The sequence below is a fragment of the Lycorma delicatula genome, chromosome 5, assembly GCF_047948215.1.
Source record: "Lycorma delicatula isolate Av1 chromosome 5, ASM4794821v1, whole genome shotgun sequence".
In the NCBI taxonomy this organism is placed as follows: Eukaryota; Metazoa; Arthropoda; class Insecta; order Hemiptera; family Fulgoridae; genus Lycorma; species Lycorma delicatula.
The window spans coordinates 146,648,212-146,675,376 of record NC_134459.1 but is presented as its reverse complement, the minus strand read 5'-3'; the positions used below and the strand labels follow the sequence as shown (position 1 = coordinate 146,675,376).

The window sequence follows — 27,165 nt, the reverse complement described above, 5'->3', positions numbered from 1 at the left end:
GATAATTCATTTTCTAGTAAGTAATTAAAGTTACAGGGTCATTGCATGTCAATTCAACCATACTATCTCACCCACCATCTCTGATTTTGATGAAGCTTAGCTTGTTTGTTCTACCTACAGAGATAACTAACCACACCAAATTTCAACTCTGTACCTCACTTCGTTATCATGTTATGGCCATTCAAAGTTTTGAGGTTTTTCATGTTTTGCTAGTCGCATGTTGCAAGACAAAAAGTGTCTGTAAATATAAAATAATTTGTCAATTTGTTTATTTTTCATCAAATTGTTGTGAAATTTTCAGTTTGCCATTTAAACTATGGAGATTCTAGAGACAAATATAACATTCTAAGTGTAATGATTTTGGCACAAAAAGATCATATTTTTCATTTCTAAAAATGAAAACATGGTTTAGCATTGAACTCAATATCTCAAGAAGGGAAAGGGATAATCACAAAATCTTTTTTTCCTAAATAATCCTTATGAAATGGGCAATATAAATAAATAAAATTTCTGGGGTTTTCATTCGTTTGTACAGTTTTTTTAAACTAAATGTAAACATTTTTAATCTTTGAGCAAAGCATTTTAAGGCTCCCTGATCCCCTTGGTTGTTGATTTGTGTCTCACAGGAAATAATTTTTGTTGTAAAAACATTTTATTTTTGACAACTAAGAATTATATTTAAACACAATTTATAATATTAATTAATTATTACATTATTTTAATAATAGATTCAAATTTACCATCGAAATTGAAAATAAAACATTACACTTTCTTGATGTTTTGATTGATTACATAATGATGTAAAACTTCTAAATGTAAAATATCTATTATACAAAATAACACATCATCAATAACATACAGAGAAAAATTACAAGTGAATTGACATGGAAAAATCTAAAGTTGAAAATCCTACTGACATATTTATATAGAAAAATGTGTAGTCCCTGCAGTTATAAACTTAAGTCTGAAAACTTAACCAGATTTATTTCAGTTAGAATTTCACTTTATGTGGGTCCATTTTCAGTCTAAAGCACTTAAAAGATTTTTAACATTACTTTTTGAATAGAATTCATATGCTGTTAAGAATTGGTATGTTATATTTGTCTCTAGAATCCCTATAGTTTAGAAGCAAACCTTGAAAATTTCACAACAATTTGATGAAAAATAAACAAATGACAAATTATTTTATATTTACAGACACTTTGTCTTGCAACATCTGACTAACAATACATGAAAAACCTCAAAATTCTGAATGGCCGTAACATGATAACGAAGTGAGGTAGAGAGTTGAAATTTGGTGTGGTTACTTATCTCTATAGGTAGAACAAACTAGCTAAGTTTCATAAAAATTTGAGATCATGGGTGAGAAAATTGTTTCTTTGTAGTTGATTTAACGTGGAATGACCCTACAGCAATAACTGTTTACTGCAATATTTACCATGTAATTAGTAATAGATAATATTTTGTCATTCTCTATTACATCTTACAATGTACAGTACAGAATTTGCCAACTTACTTCATTTTAAAATTGTTTCATTCATTTGTTAAAAATAAAACTATTATTTGGTGAGGGGGATTATTAAGAATGAGGAACATGTTTTTATGTCGTGGTAATTGTTGCCACTCCAAGCTTGCCGTTACTTGGCACTGTACTTTATTGATTTAGGACCCCATGGTATGTTGATTCTCTGTCAAGTAGCAGAAGTTATTTAGAAATAGATATGTTTAATTAAAAACCCTGCACAATATTACATGCTAAAAACCTAGCAAAATCAACAAAAGTTTTCTTAGTACTGTTTTATTATATCCAGTTATATCAGTGGCCCTTGGTTTTCTTTCACATTTAAGTTATTTAATTATTTCACTACCACATTTTTTTTCTAATGACCCTTTAAAAGACATTTAAATTTAGAGCAAAAAAATACACCAATTCAGTGGGTGGAATATAATTCTAAATAATATAGCAAAAAAAATTTTAACATACTACTCAGAAAAGTAAACTTAAAACACAACATAAAATGTAGAAACAACCTTTATTTTAATGCATTCAGTAACAGGTTAAGACAAATTACATTTATTCTTTAAAATTGAATTGAACATTTTTAATAATTTATAAAGAAAATGAAAATAAGGTAGTTCCAATAATTTACATAAATGGATTATAGATAGTGAAATAATATTGTACTGTAGTATTAGTTTTATTTATACAAAAGATATTTATATGTTACTGATTTTGTTTGCACAAAAATGCTTCATACTGTCAGTAAGCATATATGAGCCTTCAAGATATTTTCTGTATTTATTGTATATTACAAATATTATGTATAAAAAGTCTTTTGTTGTGATATTCTGTGTACCTCACCTGTTACCTCTTTGGAGTTTAGTCCCGATGTTATAGTTATTATTTTTTGGCAATTAAATAATAATACTTTTTGAATTAATTATATCGCACAGTTGTGTTACATCACTAAGATTAAACTTGTTTTGTAAAGTAAAAAAAAAAAGTGATTGTGAACCTGTTTGTATAACATTTACAGTGAGAAACAATAAACTAAAAAAAATATAATGGAGTTTTAAGAATAATGGACATTTTTAATTGTAAGCAAATATTTATTAAAAGGGCATATTACTTGATAAAAATTTTTATTTAGTTCTGTGATAATTGTTTAAATTTAAACCACTGACATGATTTGCTATTAAAGAAGTTTAAGATCAGAGTAAAGTTTGTAAAATGTAATAATTTCATATAGATATTAGTGTTATAAAATAATTTGCAATTTTAAATGAGAACTTAAATATTACCATTAGATTAAAGCTGATAACATTTTTTTCCTCAGCTTCAAAATTCCCTTTGAATAGCAGTGTGCATGTCACAGTAATCAAAAACACAATTTTTCCTGCAAATATTATTGAACTCTTTATTTTTTGTTGTGGTACACCATATATACCAAACCATGTAGATATTGTAGACGATCTAACAGCATAAAAGTTAAGAATATAAATTTACCTAAGTTTTGTATAAAAATGGTAAAACCTGTGGCAGCTCTTCACTTAAATTAGCAAGGGCGCTCTTCAGAAATGTATTATTGTGCAAAATTAAATATATATACATAGAGAAAAAAAAATTATATATAATGATAAAAGCCTGAACAAAGAAATTATTTTTCAACACATTCAACTTATATTTTGTATTATCCGTTTGGTCCTCTTCATAATCCGTTTCAGAATTCAAAAATCAGATTTTCTCACATTATCTAAATAACATTCTTTATCATCAGCACTGACATTATTAGTATTCAATGTTTGTTCAGATATACTTTCTGTCTGGCCTGTTACTATTGTTTCTGTTTGCTCCAGTTTGAATTTTTGAAGTTTTATTTTTTGACAAGTATCAATTTTTTTTCTGAAGTAGCAACGTCCTTGTGTAGTTTTTTTGCACTTTGTTTTGTGGGAGGCATTTTTAAAAACATCAAAAATGAAATATTAAAATTACAATAACAAATGTATAACTAACAAAATAACTTATCGCGCCCTAGTTAGGCAACATAACCTAACATACAACACAGTAAATAACATAACTGATACAGAAACTCGACCATATTATTACAATAAAATGAATGTATTTAATTGGTTCATAATATTCACAAAATACACATGTTTCAGTGGAAAGAAACTTTCACATTTTTGGGTTCTTACACTTCTTTAAACAAGATCTTATTACAACTGTTATTTTGATGCAGTTCTGCCACTCATAGGGAACAACACTTTCTCATCAAAATGGTGTATCATCGTCCTTTTATCTTCTGTAAGTTTCCAAGTAACAGACATTTGAAAAATAGACTCATTCTTTTGTTTTTCATGTCAAACTGCTTCATGACATCTGTTTATTTATTTATTTTTTTTAACTTAGATAAACCTATGAGTAAAAAAAATTACACCTACATGCTCAGAAATAAATAGAGGTTAATTCTGAGAAAAAAAAGATTTCACTAAAAAAAAAAAAAATTAAGATTTTGAAGGTTTTGAAGCTTTCCCTCTTAGTAGTGCTCCTCAGAAAAGTTTTTATTTTTTCAGTGTTAAAAATTAGCAGGCATTTAGGTTCTAATGTAGTCATGGGAATTGTGAGGAGTATTTTTCTGTTTCGCCATTTCATAAAGAACACAATCTAAATTATTGTCAAGGATAAATTTTTGCTGGTCAGTTAGTTTGCAATATTAATGCAGAGCGAATCAACCATAGAATACTCTCACTTCAGTTTCAAGTTTTTCTTTGTCACACAAGAGATATGATTCAGAAGCAGTCAGCCCTCTCTCTTCATTCTTTAAATTAGTACAGCTTTTCTTGTTGAACAATTTAGCAGCTACTATCTGTTTAGTGAAATAATATCTGTTGAATGGATCAACACATATGCACTCACATATTTTCTTTGCTTCTGCCATACTATTTGTGGGATTCTCACAGTACATAAAGTAGCTTATTCCAAAAATAGCAGTTTTGAAATTTGTTACATACTCATTTGCTTTGCACCCATAAATTTCTTGAGATTGCATTTGGTTATAAATAGCTTAAACATGAGGCATGATCTGATAGAAAAGCTGCAACCAAAACAGGAATTTGTCATTATCCAGGTATTTTAAAATTCAATTTGCTTCTGAAAGGTGTGATTTGCATTTGATGTAGACTGGATTTCAGTAAGGCAGCTCAGGTTGCAAATTTTAATCCACTCTGTTCACGGTGTGTATGTTAAGTTCCACCTTGTAGAGGATGAGATGGAATGCTGAGGTTCATTTGCTCCTGGAGAATGGATATACTTTGTGGTGATCTTAAGAAAAATGTTGGAATAGTCATAATGTTAGAGAAAAATATTTTCAGTTCCATGTTATACTTGCATATCTCATTATTATATTCGTTTGTTGAATAACAGTGACTGAAATATGCATTACTATAAACTGCCTTTATTTTTACCTTTACTCCTTTTTTATATTTGAATTGTTCCTTATTACCTATTTTTTTTAAATATATATTTATTGTTTGAACATATCTCTTTCTTTAGGTTACTGTAGTGAATGTATTCTGTGACTGTAGACTACTAATATTTTCAGAAGTACATTATTTAATCAATCATTTTACTTTTAATTTAAAATAATTCATTAATAACCACTTATATATATATATATATATATATATATATATATATATATACAGGTGTCCCATATAAAACGCAACCCAACCTTATATTGGTAGGTAATGAAATAATAAAAAGGCATGTGTAAATGTAAATGTAATTTTTATTATTACCATCCATTACTTTACATTTAGAGTAAATGTTGGAAGTGGCCGCCATCTTCTTGAATACAAGCTTCAATTCTTTTTACAGCGTTTCTTGCAACTTTTTTCAAAGTTTGTGGCTGGATATTTAATAAAGCTTGTTCAATATTGACGTTCAAGTGTTCGTGGTTTGTTGCTGTAGGATTTTTCTTTGAGGTAACCCCATAGAAAAAAATCTGCCGCAGTCAAATCTGGAGATCTTGGTGGCCACAAGCCTCGACCGATAACACGATTACCAAAGAATTCCTCAACGAAATCAGAAGTTGAATCTGCATAGTGCGATGTCACACCGTCATGTTGTAGCCAGCAGTGTCTGTCTTCCTCTTCCAAGAGTGCAATGAACTGAAATAAAATATCCTGATATTCTGCATTAATGGTGTACTCGAAAAAAATAGGACAAGTGTATTGGCGCTGTGTGAGTAGTCCTCTGCACTATGGGCTCACTTAGTCACTCTGAAATGTGCACAAGCATGGAATAGCAAAACACTGTTATGCAGGAACTGCATAACCATTCCATGCAAACATTTTTGTAACTTTTCTTTTTTTTTTTCATAAATGAAATGAACGAAGATGACCACTGACATAAATTATTTCATAGTATTAAATACTAATGTATAAGTATTGAAGAATGAAAGAAACTATATCATTATTCTGTATGTTATTGATAAATTTTAAGTGAAAGTAGGGGGTGCTGCAGTTCGACAGTGCTATACACAAGTCACCCCTGTTAAAACCTTGTTGTTTTTTTTTTTGCAGGTATCTTCAATGAAGAGTGGGCTGTTGCCTTTGTGTCAAGAATCTATTGTTATAGGAGAGGTGAGTCAACATCCGTATCCTGGTGCTCTCTATGAACCAGAAGAAAAAGAAAAGATAGCAAGAAATCTTGGACCTAACAATAAGGTATAAGTAGTTTAATGTCAGTATATAATCTATTTAAATAGCATCAGGAATATTATAACAGCTACATTTTATAGTATATATTAATTTAATAATACTTTAAAACTTTTGATTTATCTGTAATTTATGTTTGTTTAAAAGTAAGAAGAAAAATAAACTATTTCTCTTAAGTTTTAAAAACTGGATTATAGCTATGATAAACAGCTCAGTATGCTGTTTTTATGGAAGTAGAGGTACGTTGGATAATCATATTAATGAAATCTGTGGACTATTACGGTTCGGTTTGAAACTTATTGCCTAAGAATGATTACACAAGGTTTCATAAATGTCTTGTCCCTCTATTGATTAGAAATGGTTTTTGTAATTTTAAACAAAATTAAAAACTATTTGATTTTCATAAAATTTTGAATGACTTCAAAAAAAATTCTTATCGTTATTGTTCAAATGTGGTATGAAATATGATTTCATTGACAATGTTTTACATCCTTTCTAGTATAATAACGGGACTGCACTGTAAGTTGACGATTGGTGCTGTGATGGTGAGTGGACTGCAGGGAGGGGGGATTTGGAGAGCTGTTATAGGTGCATTCCACAAACATCATTATTGCTGAACCATATTTACAATGACATCCTCTAATTATTGTATTTACATTTGCATTTAAAGTTAGATTTAAATTATTATTCATGTTATCTAGCACATATTACAGTAGATTTGTAGTCCTTTGAATTTATAAACAACTATATTATTTAACAATAAATAAAAAGTATAAAATATCCTCTTATGTGACAATAGGATCACAATTTTCTGAACAAAGCAGATCCAGTAAATTTATTTGTGCACTTTTTTATTTAAATTAATTAACTTTTTTCTGTAAGTAAAGTAAATTATGCTTGGGTTTTGAAAACAGATTGTAGTTTGTTTTTGTTATTGGATCTAATAGTGTTAGCGTATTCACGTGAAACAAAATAGTTTATTTTAGTGACATTTTTTCATTATCACTGAATCTGATAATTAAAAGCAAAGTAAAAAATTGTGTAAGCAGAGCAAAGAAATTGTATATAACATGTTAAAATTTATAGAAGAAGAAGCTAAGCTCAACAAATTTAAAAAATCAGACGTTTTCTTATTTCCTTGCAACAAGTTCAGCTTCTTTTAGTAAACCACTGGTGTATTCATCAGTGCGATAGTGTACAAAAAGGGAAGCCGAAGATATGTTTTCAAGTGAAAGTGGTGAGTGAAGTTGCTATACGCCGGATAAAAATTGCAAGAGACAAAATCCTGTCACTATGATTGACAATTTCAGCTATCAGAAGAATCAGTCACAATTTTTACATGGTAGGTAAAACAGTATCTATTGTTAAAAAATTAAAAAAAATGAACTTCAAAATGAGCTAGGTTGGCAAGTAGGAGAAACAAGTTTAAGGACTATGTGATTTAGGATTTAAGTGAGTGAAAACAAATAACCGAAAATTGTTGACAGAGAAACATGACATTGTTATGAAGAGAATAATTTATTTTAAAGCCATTAAGAAATTTCGTGAAGAAAAGAGACCAATTATAAATTTAGATGAAGGTTACATGTTAACTTTGCACTCATCTGCTGAATCATGGGAAGATGACAGCAGTGAGGAACTTCACCACCAATTTCCAAAGGCGAAAAGGTCATCATAATTCACGCAGGAAGAAAAGACAGGTTTGTTCCAAATGCCTTTCTTGACATTCACCCCTAGCTCAAAAACAGGGGACTACCACAATATTGTGAACCACAGGAACTTCAAACAATGGGTTTCTGAAAAAACTTTTGTAAAATTGAAACCAAATTTTTCAATACTAGTTTTCAATAAAGCACCATACCATTGTTGCAAATTGGAAAAATTCCAAATATGAGAACTCTTAAAACAGAAATGCAGAAGTGGTTAAAGAGATGGAATTTTTCCTTTGATATAAACTGATGATTAAAAGAGAGTTACTTGAGTTAATACCAGCATCAAATTCAGTTGTAACTTATTCTCTTGAAAATGTTTTAAATGCAGAGGGTCATACGGTTCTTGAGACTGCTTCTGTATTACTCAGATTTAAATCCAGTAGAACTAATTTGGGGAATAATAGAGTGGATGGCAGATCAAAACCTTTAAAAGCAGCAGATATTATTGCCCTCATTGAATAAAAAGTTTCTTTTATTGATGCTAGTATGTGGTTAAAATGTTTGAAAGAAAGTTATTGAAACTGAAAACTTCTACTGGTGTAAAGAATGTGCCATGGATATTGAAGTTGACAAATTAATCATCAGCCTAAATGATGAAACAGCGAGCAACACTGAAGATTATATTCCATTGGAGGTACTATCTGGAGTTGAAGAAAAGGATTCATAAAGTTTGAATACAGAACACAAATTGGTAAGTTTGGTTTAACTTAATTCAAATGTTAATGAAATATTTAATTCAAATATTAGTGAAATATTTAACGCATACTGATATCTAAATTAGATTATTTGAATAATTAAATAACACCATTCGCCATTATTTAACATGTTAACAATAATGTATGTTTTTGTTTTCTACGGATTTTTTACATTTTACAATTTTTTGTAAAGTTATTTGAAATTCTAATTAGTCATTTTGATTTTTTTTTCAATGGCTAAATTACCTCTTACAGCTTAAAATGTATCATGAATGGTAATTTATGACATAAATGTTTGCGGTTTAGTTTTATTTGCATTTACAACCATGATATATGTCGCACTTGTGATGTGAGACAGTATTAGTAGAATGTACAGTTTTCTGCCCCTTGCATGGCCAGCTGCAGTTGTCAAGTTACACCACATGACCTGTACCTAGTGATTGAATACTCTTCAAAACAATGTTTGAAAATTGTAAATTTGTGTATTAAAACAAAATTAAGGAATAAAATATACCACAATTAATAAGATTAAAAATATTTACAGATAAGTATTTTCTTTATGTTGCTGGCTACGTAGTGGCACACGAAAGTCGGTTTTTGACCTTCATTATTTTCTTTTATCTCTTATCTGCTGCTCTGTCTTTTATACATTTACTTCTGTAAGAGAGAAATCATTTTTCATGTGGTCACACCATCGTAGTTTTGGTTGAACCAACAGTCTGATCCTTTTTTGTTTGCCCCCAGTTCTCTTTAATTCTGTTTCCTTCATCTCTGAGTTGAACATATTCTACCCATCTCAAACTTTTGCTATTGATTGTGACAACAATTTCAGGGTCTATACAGTTCTAATTCTTCTGTTTTTCTTTGTTGCTAAATGTACAATCTTTTCCTGACAAAAAAAAAGTTTTTCTCAGGATCTTATCCTCAGTATTACTAAAAAATAATGTTTATCAATACATGATATTAACTTCTGTTATAGAAAATATTATTGTTAGTAGAGTGCAGTAAAGTCTTATTCAATTATTCTATCTTGGAGCTTCTTTAATGTGAATTTTAATTCTACGTAGACACTAAATTAAAATGTATTGTCCTAGTAAAAAATTTGCATAAAATTGAAAAGAATTGTGACCATATACATCTGTGTAAAATTAAATTCTTATGGTATAGTGTTGGTGTATATTTTACAAAGATGTTATTCTTTTTTTTATGTAGTTTATTTTCTATGTGTTTAAAAATGAATATCGTGGTTTTAAAGTTACGTAATAATAAGTTTTACTTATATTGATAAATTATATGAAATGAAAGAGCAACAGTTTTTCCTATAACTGTTCAATGTGAGCACCATTTGTTAGATGGCACAAATCCAGCCGATAAGAGAGTTCATTCCATACTTTAATCAGCAAGTCTGAAGTAATTGATGCGTCAGTCCTGTGTAAGTCAGGTAGGTCAGCTGGTAACTGTGGCACATACACTTCTTTATAAACCCCTAAAGAAAAAAATTGTATTGGGTCAGATCAGGTGAATGTAGAAGCCATGGTAAACAAACCCTGTCATCTGTTTCCCAGTGACCAATGCAGCAGTTGGAGAGAGTTTCATTCAACCAATCATGTACCACTGGTATAATGTACGCATTATTATGCGTACTATATTATTATTATTATTATATGCGCACCGCATTATTATGCGTAGCTTCGAGGTATAATGTACGCATTATACCAGTGAGGAGGTGCACCATCTTGTTGCCTTATAAATTTCTGTGGTTCATTTTGCAGTTCAGGAAAGAGCCGACACAGTTGTAGCATATCAAGCTAGTTCATTTCAGACACACTTGCTTCTGCAAAAATGAACGGCTATTGTTTAAAATGCAATATTTTGTGAGGATATTCTGATTCCCAGATACCCACATTATGAATGTCCATGAAATGTGTAATTGTTATTAAGTATGGCACAATAAAGAAAGTCTTCAAAGTCACGGTGTATCATTTCATTTGTGAAGCTAGCATGCAAACCATAATCTGTAGGCTTTAGAGCTTGCACACAAGCTAAACTAAAACTGAGTTGTTCTTTCATTTCATGTATAATTAATCAGTGTGCGTGAAACGTGAGAAATATTACATTGCTTGAAAACCCCCATATTCATTTTGAAACACATTGTATTAGTTATTTTAAATAATATTTACTAATGACGAAGAGTAATAAATCTCTTGTATTGACAAATAGCTGACTTAACAAGTATACATTTAAATACATTAAATTCTGTTAATCAGAATGTTAGTAGATTTATAAAACTGGTTATAAGCTCTCAGGTATACAACTACAGCCAAGAAGAAGGCACATCCCTCCCAGCTATTTGATTGAGAGGGATTGTAGAAATATTGGTTGTGCTATTATCAGAATATTAATTGTTCATGATTTATTGTTGGGTATTTTATACTTGATGTTTCAGCATCATATCTATTTTGTTGTCTTTGAATTCAGTCAGTTAGAGTAAACTAAAAAACTTCGGTACAAAGTGTAGTTTTACAACCTGTTTGTTCTGTAACAGTAGGAAATGATCTGTTACACATCATTGATGTTACCATAGCATAATGATGTGATATAAGAATGTAGTGGGCAATAGTTTGATTCACATGAACTAATGAACTGATTTTTGCAGTTCATTGTAGTTTGACAATGCCAAATGTAATTTCTTTAAATGCACATATTGAGTTTTATTGGCAATAAGTGGTTGGTGACCATTATGTTAAGTGCTTAATCTTGTTGCTATACTGACCCATGCTTATTATAACTACAGGTGCCAGCACACATTGTGAAAATTTATATATATATAGAAAAAATGAGAATGTTGTGATTGTAGAGCATTCTTTTGAAAGATAAACAAATGAAGGCATCAATTCAAACTAAATCAAGTAAATGAATTTAAGGCATCACTCATAAGTAACAAGCTAAAAATAAGAATATTACAAACATTACACTATTATTTATTCATTATACTGAGATAATAAGCTTGGAGTTATTCTTCAGATTCAACTAAACAGAGTGGTCAAATTACTAGTAATTACTGGATAATAACTTGCTAGTGTTGGTCTCTCTCTCTCTCACTCCCTCTCCCTCTCCCTCTCCCTCTCCCTCTCCCTCTCCCTCTCCCCCTCCCCCTCCCGCTCCCCTGTGTGTGTGTGTTTTTTTGCATTAAGATTCTTATCCATAAATGCTTATTTAAGAATGAAGATATGAAGAAATACTTCTTAAAACAAACAATAACAAAAATATGAATGTTGAATAGGTCATTTTCTACAGCATCCTTCCTTTGGACATATTTCTAGTCACATCTAATGTAAAATAGTAGTCTGTGTTGTAATGATAACTAGTATCTACTAAAGTATAGTTATACCTTCTAGCAAACCAAAAGTGAGGTTTGAGTTGTTAACCTGATACATATGATATCAATTCATGAATGTTGATTGTTGAATTGGCTGGATTTACGTTTTTTTATAACAGTCAATTTTTGAATGTTTTATTTAAAAATTAATTTTGATTGATAAATTTAAAGATTGTACAAATCTCAACATTATTCTTTTGTCATTTACAGGTGATGTTCTTAACCAATCACGGTGCAGTATGTTGTGGAGAAACTGTTGAAGAAGCATTCTACAATGTCTACAACACTGTTCTTGCATGCGAAACACAAGTAAGTGTAATAAAGTTATGATTTTTTTTTAAACCATATAATTCTGGTCAGACTGTGGCACGAGTAGTAGTGTCTTGGTCTTTCATCTGGAGGTCCTGGGTTCAAATCCCACTCAGGCATGGAATTTTCACATGCTACATTGTCATCCATCTCATCCTCTGAAGCAATACCTAATTGTGATCCTGGAGACTAAAACAAAAAAAAATCATGTAATTCTTGGAAGAATTAATGTATTAGAATATCTGATCATGTTTGAGTTGAGTAGAAAGGCAACTGTTTCAACACATCTTCCCTTGGTGTATACTGTGTGACTTTTTCTGCCAAACTTTATTTTGAAGTAAAATTCTCTTTAACTGTTATACTATTGGGATGTAAACCCATCAAGTTATTCTAATGATTAAACTTGTCATTGCAAATAAGCAATGTCATGCTAAGGTTCGAGTCCTTGTAAAGGCAGTTGGCTTTATATGAATTTGAATACTAGACTGTGGATACAGGTATTTTTTGATGGTTGGAGTTTCAATTAACCACATATCTCAGGAGTGGTCGACCTGAGTCTGTTCCAGGCTACATGTTTAAGTATATTTATACTTACATTGCACTACAGCTGTAGATTATTCTTTTACTGAAATGGAAGAAAATTTAATATAAATTTTATTTTTGGGTTTTTCTTTTTATAGATTTTGGATTTAAGGTAGTCGTAAGATATTTTTAAAAATGTAGAGTTGATCTTGTAGCCTCGGATTAATAATGTGGACAAAAGGCCTAATTAATCTATTATTATTATAGGTGAGGATACAAAAATATAACTTTCTTTTTATATGAAGAAGAAAATGGCTTCTTGCAAATGAATATCATTCTTTATTTTGAAGAGCAGAATCTTAATCTGCAAGTTGTCATTTTCTGTAATTATTTTATGGAATTAAAAATATAGAAAAAAAAAGATAATTAGATTTGAAAGAAATGTGTACTTCTGGAAATTTGTTGCCATTATATAAAATTATTTCTTTACTTATAAAAACTTATATATTTTTCATTTATTCTAGATAAAATTAATGCCTTTGGGTGTGGATAATCTGGTACTGGTACCTGATGAAACAAGAAAACAGATATATGATTCAGTTCGACATCCACCTGATGGTGCAAATCTGCCCCCTGCTACTATTGGTGAAAAGAAAGAGAAACGGTGGCGTATTGGTGGCTTAGAATTTGAAGCACTGATGAGAATGCTTGACAATGCTGTAAGTGTTTAACAGTTCTAAATTATTTTTATTTATCTTTTATTTTGTAATGATGATCAATCTTGCTGTATTTTGTTTGTGATGACTGAGAGTTACTGTATTTTTTCAGCTTTCTAATAGATAAAAAAAAAAATTATATTGATGTTGAATTTTGAATATCACAATTTATAATTAATTCTGCATTAGTGAAAAAGATATTACAAGAATCAAAATTTCTATTGAAGGAATATCTTTGTATATTTAATGTTAATTAGACAAGTTTAGCAAGCATAGATTATGATATTGTACAATATTACAAGTATATCATTAAAAAAAAGAAAAATTTTGGGTGGAAATTCTGAAAGAGTATCATCAAATAATATTTTATTTGAGTAAAATTTTGAAATAATACTCAAACTGATATTGAGTAATTGCCATTAAAATAGTTACTTAGTTTTAGTTAAGTAATTATCAATCTATTTATTAAAAAATACTGAATTTTGGTCAGCAAATAATCTCAAAACCAGTTTTTTATTAGTTACATTGGTTACCTTAAACCATCTAGCTAGGCTGTGGAACCTCTGTTTTAAGCATTATTTTATTTTTTATTAACTTAATATTACACTTAATGACACATGGAGGTAATTTTCAGAACATATTTCCTTAAATGAAGTCCCAAAAGTCGCAAAAAAGTATTTTTATCTCAAAGCATAAAATTTTATGGAAATAGTCTTATAAAATTCATATGTCTATTGATTGTTCATAACTATTATATAATTTAAATCAAATTTTATTTAACCAGATTCATTTATTTTTAGGGTTTCAGAACTGGTTATATTTATAGACAGCCTTTGGTTAAGAATGAACCACCACGACCTAGAAATGATGTTGAAGTCCCACCAGCAGTTTCATCATTAGGTTATCTTCTAGAAGAGGAGGAGATGTATAAACAAGGGTATTTATTTTGTCACATTTATTCATGTTAAAATTATTATTACTTACTTTTCCTAGAGGTTAAATCTTATTTTGCCATGTGCATTACATCTAGGAATTTTCTAATTTATTACTATTATTATAAAATAATAGTAATAAGTATTTTATTATTATTATTTATTAGTATTTTATTATTAAGTGTAATATTTTATTATTATAGAGTAATAATGATTCTTTTTCATTCTTGACTGAACAAATATTTGTTCTAAATTTATTTTTATTTTAAACAAACAATTTTTACAAAATATAAAAAAGCTAATAGAGTTATTGTGTAAATTGTAAACAGTTTAAGAATTTAAACAGATATCACTGAGGATGGGCTTAGGCTCGAAAGTAAAGAATTTTTTATAAAGTAAAGAATTAAAGGTAAGAGCGTTTCTCTAATTCTGTGCTGTGTAGAGGCTGAAAGAATATTATTTATATATATATATGTGTGTGTGCATATAATAATATAAAATAAGAACTGCTGTTGACTGCTTTTGTTTTGGTTAACTACCTTTATATTACTAATTGTGTTTTATCAGTTGAAAGTGATAATCCATAAAGCTATCAAATGGGAGGAAGGGATGTTTCTCCCATTTGAAACTGATCTTCACCGATCAGCTCTTATTATAGTTGTTTTTTGATGCTGTTATATGCTGGTCCAAATGTATGTAAAGTGTAATTGCTTTAGAATAAAAAATTTTCCTAAACAAATCAAAATTTCCAAAAACTGTTTTGTGTAATATTTGTTAGTATTAAATTAAATAGATATAAAAGCGATATAACATTTCTGTATTCCTAAAAATAAAAATTCAACACTTTATTCCAAATTTTATTGTAATGCCAAAAATGAAGGTATTGCTTTGAAATTTTCTAACTAATTATGCATTGGCTTTTTCATAATTTTTTTTTTGATGAGTGGTAATCGTTTATAGAAGGTGGGAACAAAAATGATTAAAAATGGTGATTGGCTATTGCAAACCAGATTTGCTGTGTTCAAAGACCAATCCAGCGACAGTTAATATTAATAATGGTTTATATCTTTTGAAAACTATTCATGTTTATTTTGGCTAAAAGTGTTTATTAGTGCCTTTTAAACTGTTAATTATCATAAAAACAATGTATTTGCTAATATTAAATAAATATCTTGCTTAAAAATCTTAGATAAATATTTCTTAATACTTATTTTTGTATTATTATTGGTATATTACTAAACATTTTTAATTATTTTGAACAGAAACTGGAAGAAATTAATTGAAGGACGTAAGAGTCATGACAGAACAAGGTGGTTAAATTCACCAAATGTCTACCAGAAAGTAGAAATTCTTGAGACCGGCACACCAGATCCGAAAAAAATCACTAAGGTAGAAATGATTACATTTGAAAACAAAGAAAATTAAAATAACATTAATATTATTACAATACCAACAACAGTTGTGATCTTTATTTACTTCCTATGCTGTATATAGTATGGGAAGAAACATTCTATTTCTACATATAGATATCAGAAAAAAGAATTATATTTAATTTTAACACATACTTTATCTTGCATATGTTTTATTATCTAGATCACTATTAACATTTTGTTATCTTTAAAGTAACAATAGTTGTGATTATGATTTTTTTTAACAATTCTGTCTATGTATATTTTAATATTCAAAATGAGACTGCATTTTTTTTTAATACTTATATTTTGTTTTATGTATGGGATCTATTCATATTTTTATTTTACAATAATGTTAATTATTGTGAAAAAGTTATCTGATAGCTAAGCTCTCAGGAATTTAGTTTCAGTGACATTTTAAAATATTTATTTTAATAAATAAATATGAATTTAAAAAATCCTTTAATAATATTCGAGACAACAATGCTTGTTTTTAGTCTTATTTAAGTTATGAATTAAACAGTGTTCAGTAGAACACAGATAGTGTTCACACAGTGTTAGTGTTAACACAGATTTTTTTTGTAACAATTTGAAAATATATTAAATAATTAAAAGGAACTATATTTCCTTTAATAATTATTTTCAATAAACTGTTTTCAGACTTGTTTCTCATTAGTTATTTGTTTTAGTCTCAATCTGGCTTTGTCTCCCAAATTAAGGGTTACATTAATTTTGTTGCTTTACACTCTGTCCCACTTTTTCTTATGACTGAGATGCATATAAACTGTCCGTGCATTAAAAATATATATGCAATGTTTATTTTGTTATATGTCACTTTTACTTTTACAAGTAGTAGTTGTCAGAGTTACTTTTTCTAAATAATAATTTTCATTGTAATAATAATATATTGATAATAAACAATATTAATATTGTTTATCAATATATTTGACTCCGTGAAGAAAGGAACAGTAAACCACTTCATTTCCTATTCTCTCTTTCTTCATACCTGGTAAGAGATGCTTATCCCTGGGAATGGCTGTGCCATTTTGGAAGCGATGGTTATCACGTGTCAGATTGTTAAAAACCATTATTATAGAGTTATGGCCATGTTCATGTTATGTTAATATAACCACATTCAGACTAAATGAGACAAATTGTTCATTGTGATAAATGTATTAATACTTGAAAATGAGACTTTTTAATTATAAAGGGGAACTAGCAAGCTTTTCTTCCAGTTCAGTCAAAAAATAAAATAAATAAATAAATGCTATTATCTATTTTCTCTTTTTCTTTACCAATTTTCTCATTTCACATCTCAAACTTAATCTGTCTTCCTCTTCTTGCGTTTCCTTTTGACACACCGAAAGCCATTTTTTCTGTTTTATAAAGTTGGATCAAATTTACTAAAAAATTTACTTTTTTTCTATTAAGTTGTATCAAAGATGAATTTGTTCATTGAGGAGTATATTTTATTTGCATTTTCTTCCTGTAATAGTTGCCTACTAGCTGTTTGTCTCATCTCCTTATGTCATCTGAGCTTCTGAAAAGTTTTACTATCTGAAATGAAACTAATAGTTCATGTAAGATTTACTTGTCTAACACTTTATTTAATAACATGGACACATTATTTAGAAAATTTTTATTGACATTGTTGAATCAAATGCGTTAAACAAATTTGAAATAAAGTTCTCACGCTTTAAAAACTGTGAAGTGGTGTGTTGAAGACTTAGTTCTAGTGCATTTGGTTTTAATTATATGTTAAAATAATCCTGCATATATCTGTGTGTATTTTTTAAACTTTGATATTTGCAGTCTCAAAAAATTGCCTATAATTATTGAAATAACATTTTAAGTTTAATTAATTAATGTATGTTAATAATTTATAAATTACTCTATTAAATGTCTATATAGATTTGTTGAAAAATGTCTTTTAAATGCTTATTAATTAATAACTTACCTGTATTTTGTTTGTTTAAGTCAGTTGTTATAGGTAAATTATTATAGTGTGAATTTTTCATTTAATATTTTAATTTCTTTTTGTTGCAATATCTATGACTGCTTTTATGTTTGCTTTTCTGTATTCTTTATTATTAATGCATTCCCAATAATTATGTTAACCGTGTGTTTTTTATGAAATTATTACAAATAATTATGTACATTACAAATGTCAAATATATATATATATTTCAGTAAAAAAAATTATAATTTATTGTAATAGAAGTTGTTATATATTTATATTATTTTATAACTATATTATATTATTGAATTTATTCATTGTTTTATTTTATGAAAGATGTTTATAAAAAAATATTTAATCATTATATATAGTTCGTTTATATTTTCGCACAAAATGTATAAGAAGTTTATTTATTTAAAAATATTACGTTGCATAATTATTATGTTTGCATAAACATTCGTATTTATATATTACTAATTTAATTATAAAATTGAAAATTGATTTGTAGATTTAGCATATATATATATTTTTATGAAGGTTTGATTGTGTTTCATAGACTAGTTTTTTAAAATAGAAAGGTTATGAATATGTCAAATATTAATAAGTCTATCTTTGAACATTCCAACTGTATTAAATTGTATTAATATATTATCTAAAAGTTTATTCATTTCTTAGATTTTCTTCAGGGCTTATTTTCTTACATCGAAGTAATTTTAATTAACATAATTTGTTCTTCCTCTCTCATTGTCAGACAGAAATGTTTTTATAGGTTTTTTAAACATATTGTGATAAAAAAAAAATCATTGAATTTAAATCTACATTATTCATATTTTTATCTTATTTATTTACTAAAAAGTGAAACAGTTAATTTTCATGTTAATTTAAATAATTTTATAACAGAATACTGTTTTTTTTTGTGATATGGTTGCTGTACAATATTTAATTTTGATTTATTACTGATCAATTGATTGCAGATTTTTTAATTATTCACATTTTTATTGATTTTATAAAAATACTTATAAGTTGAGGTACTTCTTTTATTATTGTTAAAAAAAACGGTATCAACATATTTCATATAGCAGTTATAAATCTGAATTAATTTTAATAGTGAAGGGCTTTAGTTAATTAATAGTAAAGTTAATTGTGAATTAAGAATTTAAACAATGTGTTGAATACAGTTAAAAGTTTATTTTTATGAAGCTTAAATGTAATTATGTAATAATTATTAAAATATCATTCCTTCTAACCTAAGTTTTTTCTGTGAGTGGTACGCTTTTGTTTTAAATTTGTAGCTTGTATTTTAAATTATACATTTAGCAGTCATGTTGAGTGTATGGATGTAAAATGCTAATATTTTCATGTTTGAATTATATTAATGGAATCATACTGCATTTTAATCCTCATTATCAATTACAATTTTTTTTTAGTTATAAGAAATTCTTATAAAAAGATTTGATTTTCTATTTTTTTTCCATAAATAGTAGACGTATGCTCTATAGGATTTTCATTTCATTTTAATTGTGCGGGTATTTTATCAATTGAGAATTTTATTTTCATGTTTAGTGGGAGACATTGATCACAGCTTATTTATATTCAGCTTACTTATATTAAAATATTTCCATATAGATTCATACTTTTCTAACATTTCTCTCTATAGTGTTTTCATTGATTTCTACATATCTGAAATATATATTTTCTACGTTTAGGAACTTATTTACTTAATTTATTTTCTGTAGGCAGCTTTTATTTCCTACCTGTTTTTCTTTAATTTTTGGTATTTCTTTAATTTCAGATTTTTCTTTAACAGTATTTTAATTTTCTTGGTCATAAATTTTAACGTTTCTGTTCAACTTGTATTTTTTTTAATTTAATTTTTATAGTGTTATTGTTATTTATTGTGTTAACTATTCAAGATTTGGCAGCTTTTTCATCTTTTTTTATATAAAAACGTTTTTATTTAAGTATTTAAATGATTCTTTTATTTTGTCTTCTTTTTCATTCACTTTGATTGAATAAGAAAACAGTCAAACAATCAAATCACCCTTAATCTTTTTAGATTAATGATGGATTACTTTTTTTATTTTTTATTTGGGTTGGTTCTGTGCATTGGTATCCTGAATTGTATCCACATTTTTCAGTCTTCATTTCTTTTCTTTTAAAATGTTTAATTTTTAGATTGTGTAAGTTTATGTTGATAATTATCATTAAGTGTACTAAATGTGCCATTATATTGTTTTTTTATTGGACTCAAATAATTTTCTTTTGATATATTATTTTTTTCTTATTTTAATCAGTCAATTGTTAGTCTTTTTTTTGCACACTTTTTTACAGAACTGAAAGATACAATTAATTACTAATGTAATTTTCATTAACGTATTGTAGAATGATTTTATATTATTTAATAAAAAATGATATTAATTAATTTTGGAATTAATGTCATGAGTTATGTTATAGATCAATTATGAAAGATTGTTGCAGTTTTATATTTATTTGGGATTGATTTATATTCATATATATTTTTATAAATTAATGAACTAAATTTAGATTAACTTGTGATAACACTATTATTATTATTATAATATCAAATGTGTGTTTACTTCATTTATTTGGAGTTGAATTGTGAATAAACTACATAAAAATGTAGTTTAACTTTAGTATAGTACACATTAGTGTTGATCTTTAGTATATTACACATTGGTGATTTATTGTAATAATTTACTTAACTAAATTATGACTAATATAAAAATTTTATTTTACTGTTAATTATAATGTGTGGGTTCGTAAATTATTTTGTGATTAGTATTTCTTTAAATAAATGTAATTAAAGAAAATGTGGGAAATATTAATAACGGAAAGAGATTATCAGAAGAAAATGAAAACAGGATTCATTAAAATTATACCAGGGTATGGATTATTTTTTTTATATTGTCATTTTATGAAGTTTTTCTTCATTCTGTTTTGTTTCTGATAAGGGTATTGTAATATTTATATTTTAACTATTTTATAAGGCTATAATCCATATTACTAAAGCGTGGAGGTATATTCGAGACTCAAGTCATGTGCCCACATGGGAGATTATAAAGTTTTAAATATTTCCTATATTTGAAAATTTCTTATAATTATTTAGGGACCATCAGTTTGAAATTACTCTGCATAATGTTTGTGAAATAATTAAATTCATTTTTATTATTTTGTTTCTACTGTCTTAATTTATTATTTTTATCTTTTTTTTCTGAAATCATATGTTGTTTTATTTGATGTTTTTTATGGCCATTAGTGTTGATGCTTTAGTCATCAGATTTGCCTAGACATAATTATTTTATATTTTAAGTAATAAAGTTTTAGATAAAATATAGTTTACCCATCTAATGTGACAATTAAAAAACAGAGAATTTTAATTTTGTTAAATAAATGAAATGCATATGATGAAGTATTTGGAAAAAATGCAAAACTTATTTACGTTGGGTATTATTACTGTTCATCAGAAGTAGGGAATATTTGAATTGTTTACTAAATATTGGCTCAATATCTTCTTAAAAATGGTTTACATATATACATTTAATAATTAGGTAATTTAGATAGGATCATTCCTTTAGTATCATAATACTTGAAGCATTATTTTAACTCCTTTTTGTTTATTAGGTATTTTTATCAGTATAACTTGAGTTTTTATTTTATTGGTTTGTGTGTTAATAATTAAGTAGGCATATTTTAATAGCCAATAGGTTAGGATTTTGTTCACAAATACAATAGTTTGTTTTTTGATTTTGGCTATTATTGAAGTACAGTTTTTTAATATTTCTTTACATTTTTGTATCAAATTTTAAATTAGCATATTGCAAATGAGCAGCTTGTTTTGTTTGTATAAACGCCATTCTATAATGATTAGTTACCTTTTGTTGAATATAAAATGCTGGCAATTAATTCAGGATTCTATGACATGCTATATACCATGCTTATACATACATGTGTTTTACTTAGTTTTTGTGTTTTTATTTAGATGTGCTGATCTTAACAATCTGTATAGAGAGCAAGAATTTGAACAGTTAATCCCATATACTTACAGTTCTGGAAAGTTGCTTCTTGCCAGAATATACTACTTCAGTTGTTCATAATGTCCATAAGCTAATGTGAAATAAAGTTCCATCTTAAGTGTCTTTTTTTTCTGAAACTTCAGACTATGCGGTTGTTTATCTACGTGTTATAAACCGTGCACTGAAAACATAAGGACTTCCTATTTGTTACTTTATTAATATAAATATGAAAATGCAAATTACAGATGTAATTATTTAAAAATAAAAGTATGAAGTGCAATAATACAAAACAAAAAAAAATAATAAAAATATTAACTTTTAAAGCAAAAATTAAATAAAGTATAATGAATTTAACGTTAATACATAAACACTGGAGTTGTTAAGGAACATCATTATTGTAAGAACGAGTATTGACATAGAGTAAAATGATAATTTACATTAACACTATTATTGTACATTGTAGATGTATGATTACACTATTGGGAATTATATTCATTAGAATTTAGTAATCTACTTTTAAACTTAAATTGAAGTTAAACATTTATGTTTAAAACTCAAAAAATCGAGTTTGTTAAAAAATATATATATATTATCATAGAATCCTGTTGAGTGTAGAGTAGTACTTACTGATCCACTATAACATCTAGCAATAAAAAATAAAGAATTCTTATTTCTGCTTGATGCTGAAAAAGATTTCTTATTTACTGAAGAAATTGAGAGGAGTCTGTTAGATTATTGCAAGATCATATAATCTGAGTAGCAAAATCTGATGAGTGTCTACCTGAATTCTCCTCATTGTAGTTGTGGATTTAAAATATTTACTAATATGCCACAGTGCACAGGAAAAAGTAGGTTTTAAAATGTACTTACAAACAGAATGTAGCTGCTGTTGTTATATTTATAGTTCAAGTGGAGTTAAAATGATGCAGAAGTATTTGTGTAGTTTATGGAATAGTTTGAAATTATAAAGTTGTGTTTTTGTGTTAATTAATCCTAGAATATGGTAATATGTTATTTGATTCAATACATATTGTAAACTGTAATACATTTATTAAATGTAAGCTTTAAATTCATATATAATATAGTAATATTGCATGCTTATAATTATACAATAATTTTAACTTTGTTATTATTATTTGATAGCATGCTTATCATTATTACTGTTATTTTGTTTGTATTAGCCTATGTATTTGTTCTAAATGCAATTTAATAAAATCTAAACTCCATTTGAGTTTTATTTTCATTATTACTACTTCTACTAAGTCATCCTAAGTCTGTTGTATGTATTTTAATTATTTATATAATAACAATTAATTCATTACACATGTGTGGCACAATTTGTTTAAACGTTATTTTGTTTTTTACTTGGATATTGCTGAAGGTTTTTTAAAAACTTATTTGTTTTTACTATAGTATATGTTTAGTTTTAAATAATCTTTCTTTTGTAAAAATGTTTTTTCTTTTTGCTTTAGAATAATTATCTTGTAATTTGGCATTTGTAATGTGTGTGTAATTTAAGAAACTTTTTCCCTAATTATAAATTTGAAATTATAATGTTATAATTTCAAATTATATAATTTCAAATTAACTTATCATAATTAAACAGATTTTTCAGCAGTTAGATGGGAATGTTTTTTTTTACTTCCATTCATTTTTTCTTTTTAATTTACCTTGCATTTATTATTGATTTAATACATTTTTAATTGATTTTCTTGTAAATTATTTTTTTTTTTTTTTAGTTTTCTTTTTAAATGTTATGTTTTTGTTATTTTTTTGTAATCTGCACCTTTGTTTTAACATCATTTTTCTGTGTACGTGTGTGTGTATGTGTGATTATTGATTATTTTGATTTCTTTAAAACACTTCTCAACTCTTTGTCGAGTTATAATTATATATATATATATATATTTGAATTATTTATTTTTATAAAAACTCTTAACCCTTCCTGATTTTTCGCAATTGTTTTGTGTTAATAATTTATACTATACAATTTTTTCATTTAGGATTTAAATGCTTTGTTTCTTGTAAACTGTGTTTTATTCTAAATTTTGGTTAGAATTTAGAAAACAAAAAAGACATATAGAAAAAAATAATTTTCAATTATCAATATTTCATTTTTTTTAATAAAATTTTTTTCTTTTGTCCTCTTCTTAGTTGGCCAGCAACCTTTATTAGAAGATTTTACTACTTAAATAAAATAGACTGATATAATTGTTACTTAAAAAATTTTATAGGTTCTGAATTGATTTTTTTTTTTATATAATATTTATCATACAGAAAAACTATGTTCCCATACAGAAGTTTGTTGTTTTTATTTTTTTAAGACTTGAAAATGCAAATAGCTTTTATTTATTACAAGGTGGTGGATAATCGTGTTTTTTATGTTTGCCTGTTTTGAATTAAAGTTTTCTGTATAGTTAAGTAGGTAGAAATAGCCTCCCAAGAGGGGGGGCCTGTCTCCATATGATTTCTTTATGTAGAAGTATGCAATTAATGTGCGACTTATATCACTTGAAGGAGAGAATTAAGGAAGTATTTTAATTATAATCATTGATATACTAATATATGTCCATGGGCAGAAGGATAATCAGTTGGATATTTGCCAAGCTACAAATGGCTCAAGTATTTAAATTTAATGTATATTTAAAAAAGGTATTTGCGATAAAGAATTCAATAAATAAGAATACATATTATTTTAAATGCAGTTTTATTTACTTTTAATTAATTTAATTAAAGTTATCCCGGTCAGGCATAGCATTTTCACGTGATATAAAAATTTAATTCATTTCATCCTTTGAAGCAGTACCTTAAAAAAGGTCATCACCCTTTACTGTTGCTCCAGTTTAGCAACCACCCAAGGTGGTTGATAGAGTTCCTGTAAGGAACTCTATCATAGAGTTCCTATAATTTTCAGTAAAACTTGATATGAATATCTCTATATAAAAAAATCATGGTGGGTTGGTTTTTTGCTGTAGCTGCTCCCATTTTTATTTTTAAAATCAACTTGTACAACCTATACAGCAAATAGAAGAGGCATTTGCAGGATATTGCTTTTATTTTTTTTTTACAATTGTTTTGGTTAAACTAAAGGATTTTGTGGATAAATGCTCCAGAATAATTATATCAGTTTTGTTTCCTTAGTATTATTATTTTTTAAGTTTATGAATATGTCTAAATAAGAGCGATAATATACTTTTAATAAATTTATTGATCTTAGGAGATAAAAAAGAAAACAATGGGGTTAGAGCTGTGTTAAAAAACCACAGCTCCAAGAGACAGCAAAAATGTTCAGAATTTTGAAACTTTTCGTTGTAAAAGTTTTTGTTGTTAATATACTAAATTCATGAACATTATTTAATTATAGTTGGCAAAGACATTTAACAGAATCATGTGTAATAAAACATAAACCATACAATATTTTCGCGGCGGTCCATAGGCCTGTCTTTTTTCTATCTTGTATATAAAAAGAGATTTTAAGGTAAAATTATGTCAGTCCTATAAATGGTAACTAGTGATTAAAATTAACTTTAAAAAAAATATTGCAATTGGTATATTTTTCACCAGATAGTGTACCCTTTTATTACAATTTTTTTTTTTTGTGTGTAAAAGAAAATATTAACTCTTGTTTATGAACAGTTTAGATCATAAATCTATTAACATCAAACTGTGTTTAAAAGTATACTTATTTTAGTTATTTAATTAGATTTAAAATGATTGTTCTAAAATAAATGAATTTATAATGCTTATTAATGTGTTATTAGAATTTTGATTTAATAGGATGTGTGCTAGATTCATTTATTGGATTTATATATTTATAATTGATTTTCATATGTGCAGTTACTAAGTACATTGTTACAAACAAGTAGTTAGTTACTTGTTTATATGAAATCTTGTTTAAAATTAATTTTTAGAGGAAATTCAGAGAGCGAAGATTAAGAAATTTGTAATGGGATCATGTAGAAAATTTGATGAGTTTGTGAATAATTAATAGTATTTTAGTATTATGCCATTAGAATTAGGAATTGCATTAGGAGAATGCAGATATCTTGCCAATCTACCAAAAAGTAGCCTAAATAAAATACTTTGAAACCTGATCTACAAAGGACCAGATTGCAATCCCTGACTCCATCCGTCTTAAAGTAAAAACAAATATATAATAGCCGCCAGATAATTAGAAAGGCCCAATAGTAAGGGACTGAAGTTCAGGCTCTGCAATGAATTGGGAGATAAAATATCCCCCCGATACTCTTGCATTCTATTCTCTTCCACCTTCACAAATTTCCTTTACCTCACTCATGAAAATTAAGTATTTCTAAAGTGGTGCAGTATTAGTATTTAAGCCATATGTATTAATTCTATTCATAACATGTGTTTTTGTTTCTATTTTTTATTGTATCAGTTTTCATCTGTTTTCTAAAGATACTAATTGAATTTAAATTCTTTGTTTATTCATAATAAATTATTAAATGATCTTTAAATTTATTTTAATAACTACTTTGTGTGTTTAAATATTGCTATAAGTAATATACAATGTGCATTTTATCTAAATTTTACTTTTCATGCTTATTAATTAATTTCTTTTTTAAGTATTGAATAACTTTTTATATATTGGTTTTGAGGAATGTCTTCAATTACTTGCAAATCTATTTTATTCAAAGGACATTCGCTCTCTTATTAGCAATATTAATTGTTTAACACCTATTTCATGAAAATTAGCATAGTTAATCTTGTATTACAGGAGATAATAAAAAATGAGTGTACCACCCTAACATATTTTCCTTCTGGCATAACTGAATTAAAAAATTGTTTTTGAACACTTTGTGCTGTGTTTGTATTTTTTTAGTCTGTAGATATCCAGCCAATAAGAGACCTGGGATTACCTGATATAATATTAGAAACTATATTTTGGGCCCTTCCTTAACTTTGATAGTGAATGGAAGTCCCATGAAAAGTCCAGAAGCAAAGTTGTGACTCATTCAAGCTCCACCAAGAAACCATCTGTTCCATTATGACTATGTTTTATAAACCTTGACATAAACTCTTAAGATATTTAAATCAATCCTGTAGTCCTATCCAAGAAAGAAGAGATCAAAGGACTGTAAACCCCCTGAGTAATTAGATAGTTTACTGTCTTGCCTAGGATTAAAACTTTACTCAAACTTGTATAGATTGATTTAGTACAAAATTATTAATAACTAGAAAACTTTTATGTAGACCTACAACATTGTTCAAGGACAAGCTTTTGATGACTGTTTTTTGTATTGGTTCATAAACGCATCTG

General features: G+C 27.2%; 1 protein-coding gene across 5 annotated transcripts in view; it reads left to right on the top strand.

Moving 5' to 3' along the window:
* The window catches only part of hts (adducin 1-like protein hts), a 314,291-nt gene that overhangs the window by 237,443 nt on the left and 49,683 nt on the right, over positions 1–27,165 (top strand). For all 5 annotated transcript variants that reach the window (XM_075367264.1, XM_075367265.1, XM_075367262.1 and 2 more), the window contains exons 7-11: positions 6,085–6,228; positions 12,216–12,314; positions 13,361–13,555; positions 14,353–14,489; positions 15,747–15,873. In XM_075367264.1, coding sequence (XP_075223379.1) covers positions 6,085–6,228; positions 12,216–12,314; positions 13,361–13,555; positions 14,353–14,489; positions 15,747–15,873 — 702 coding nt within the window. The remainder of the gene's footprint in view (positions 1–6,084; positions 6,229–12,215; positions 12,315–13,360; positions 13,556–14,352; positions 14,490–15,746; positions 15,874–27,165) is intronic.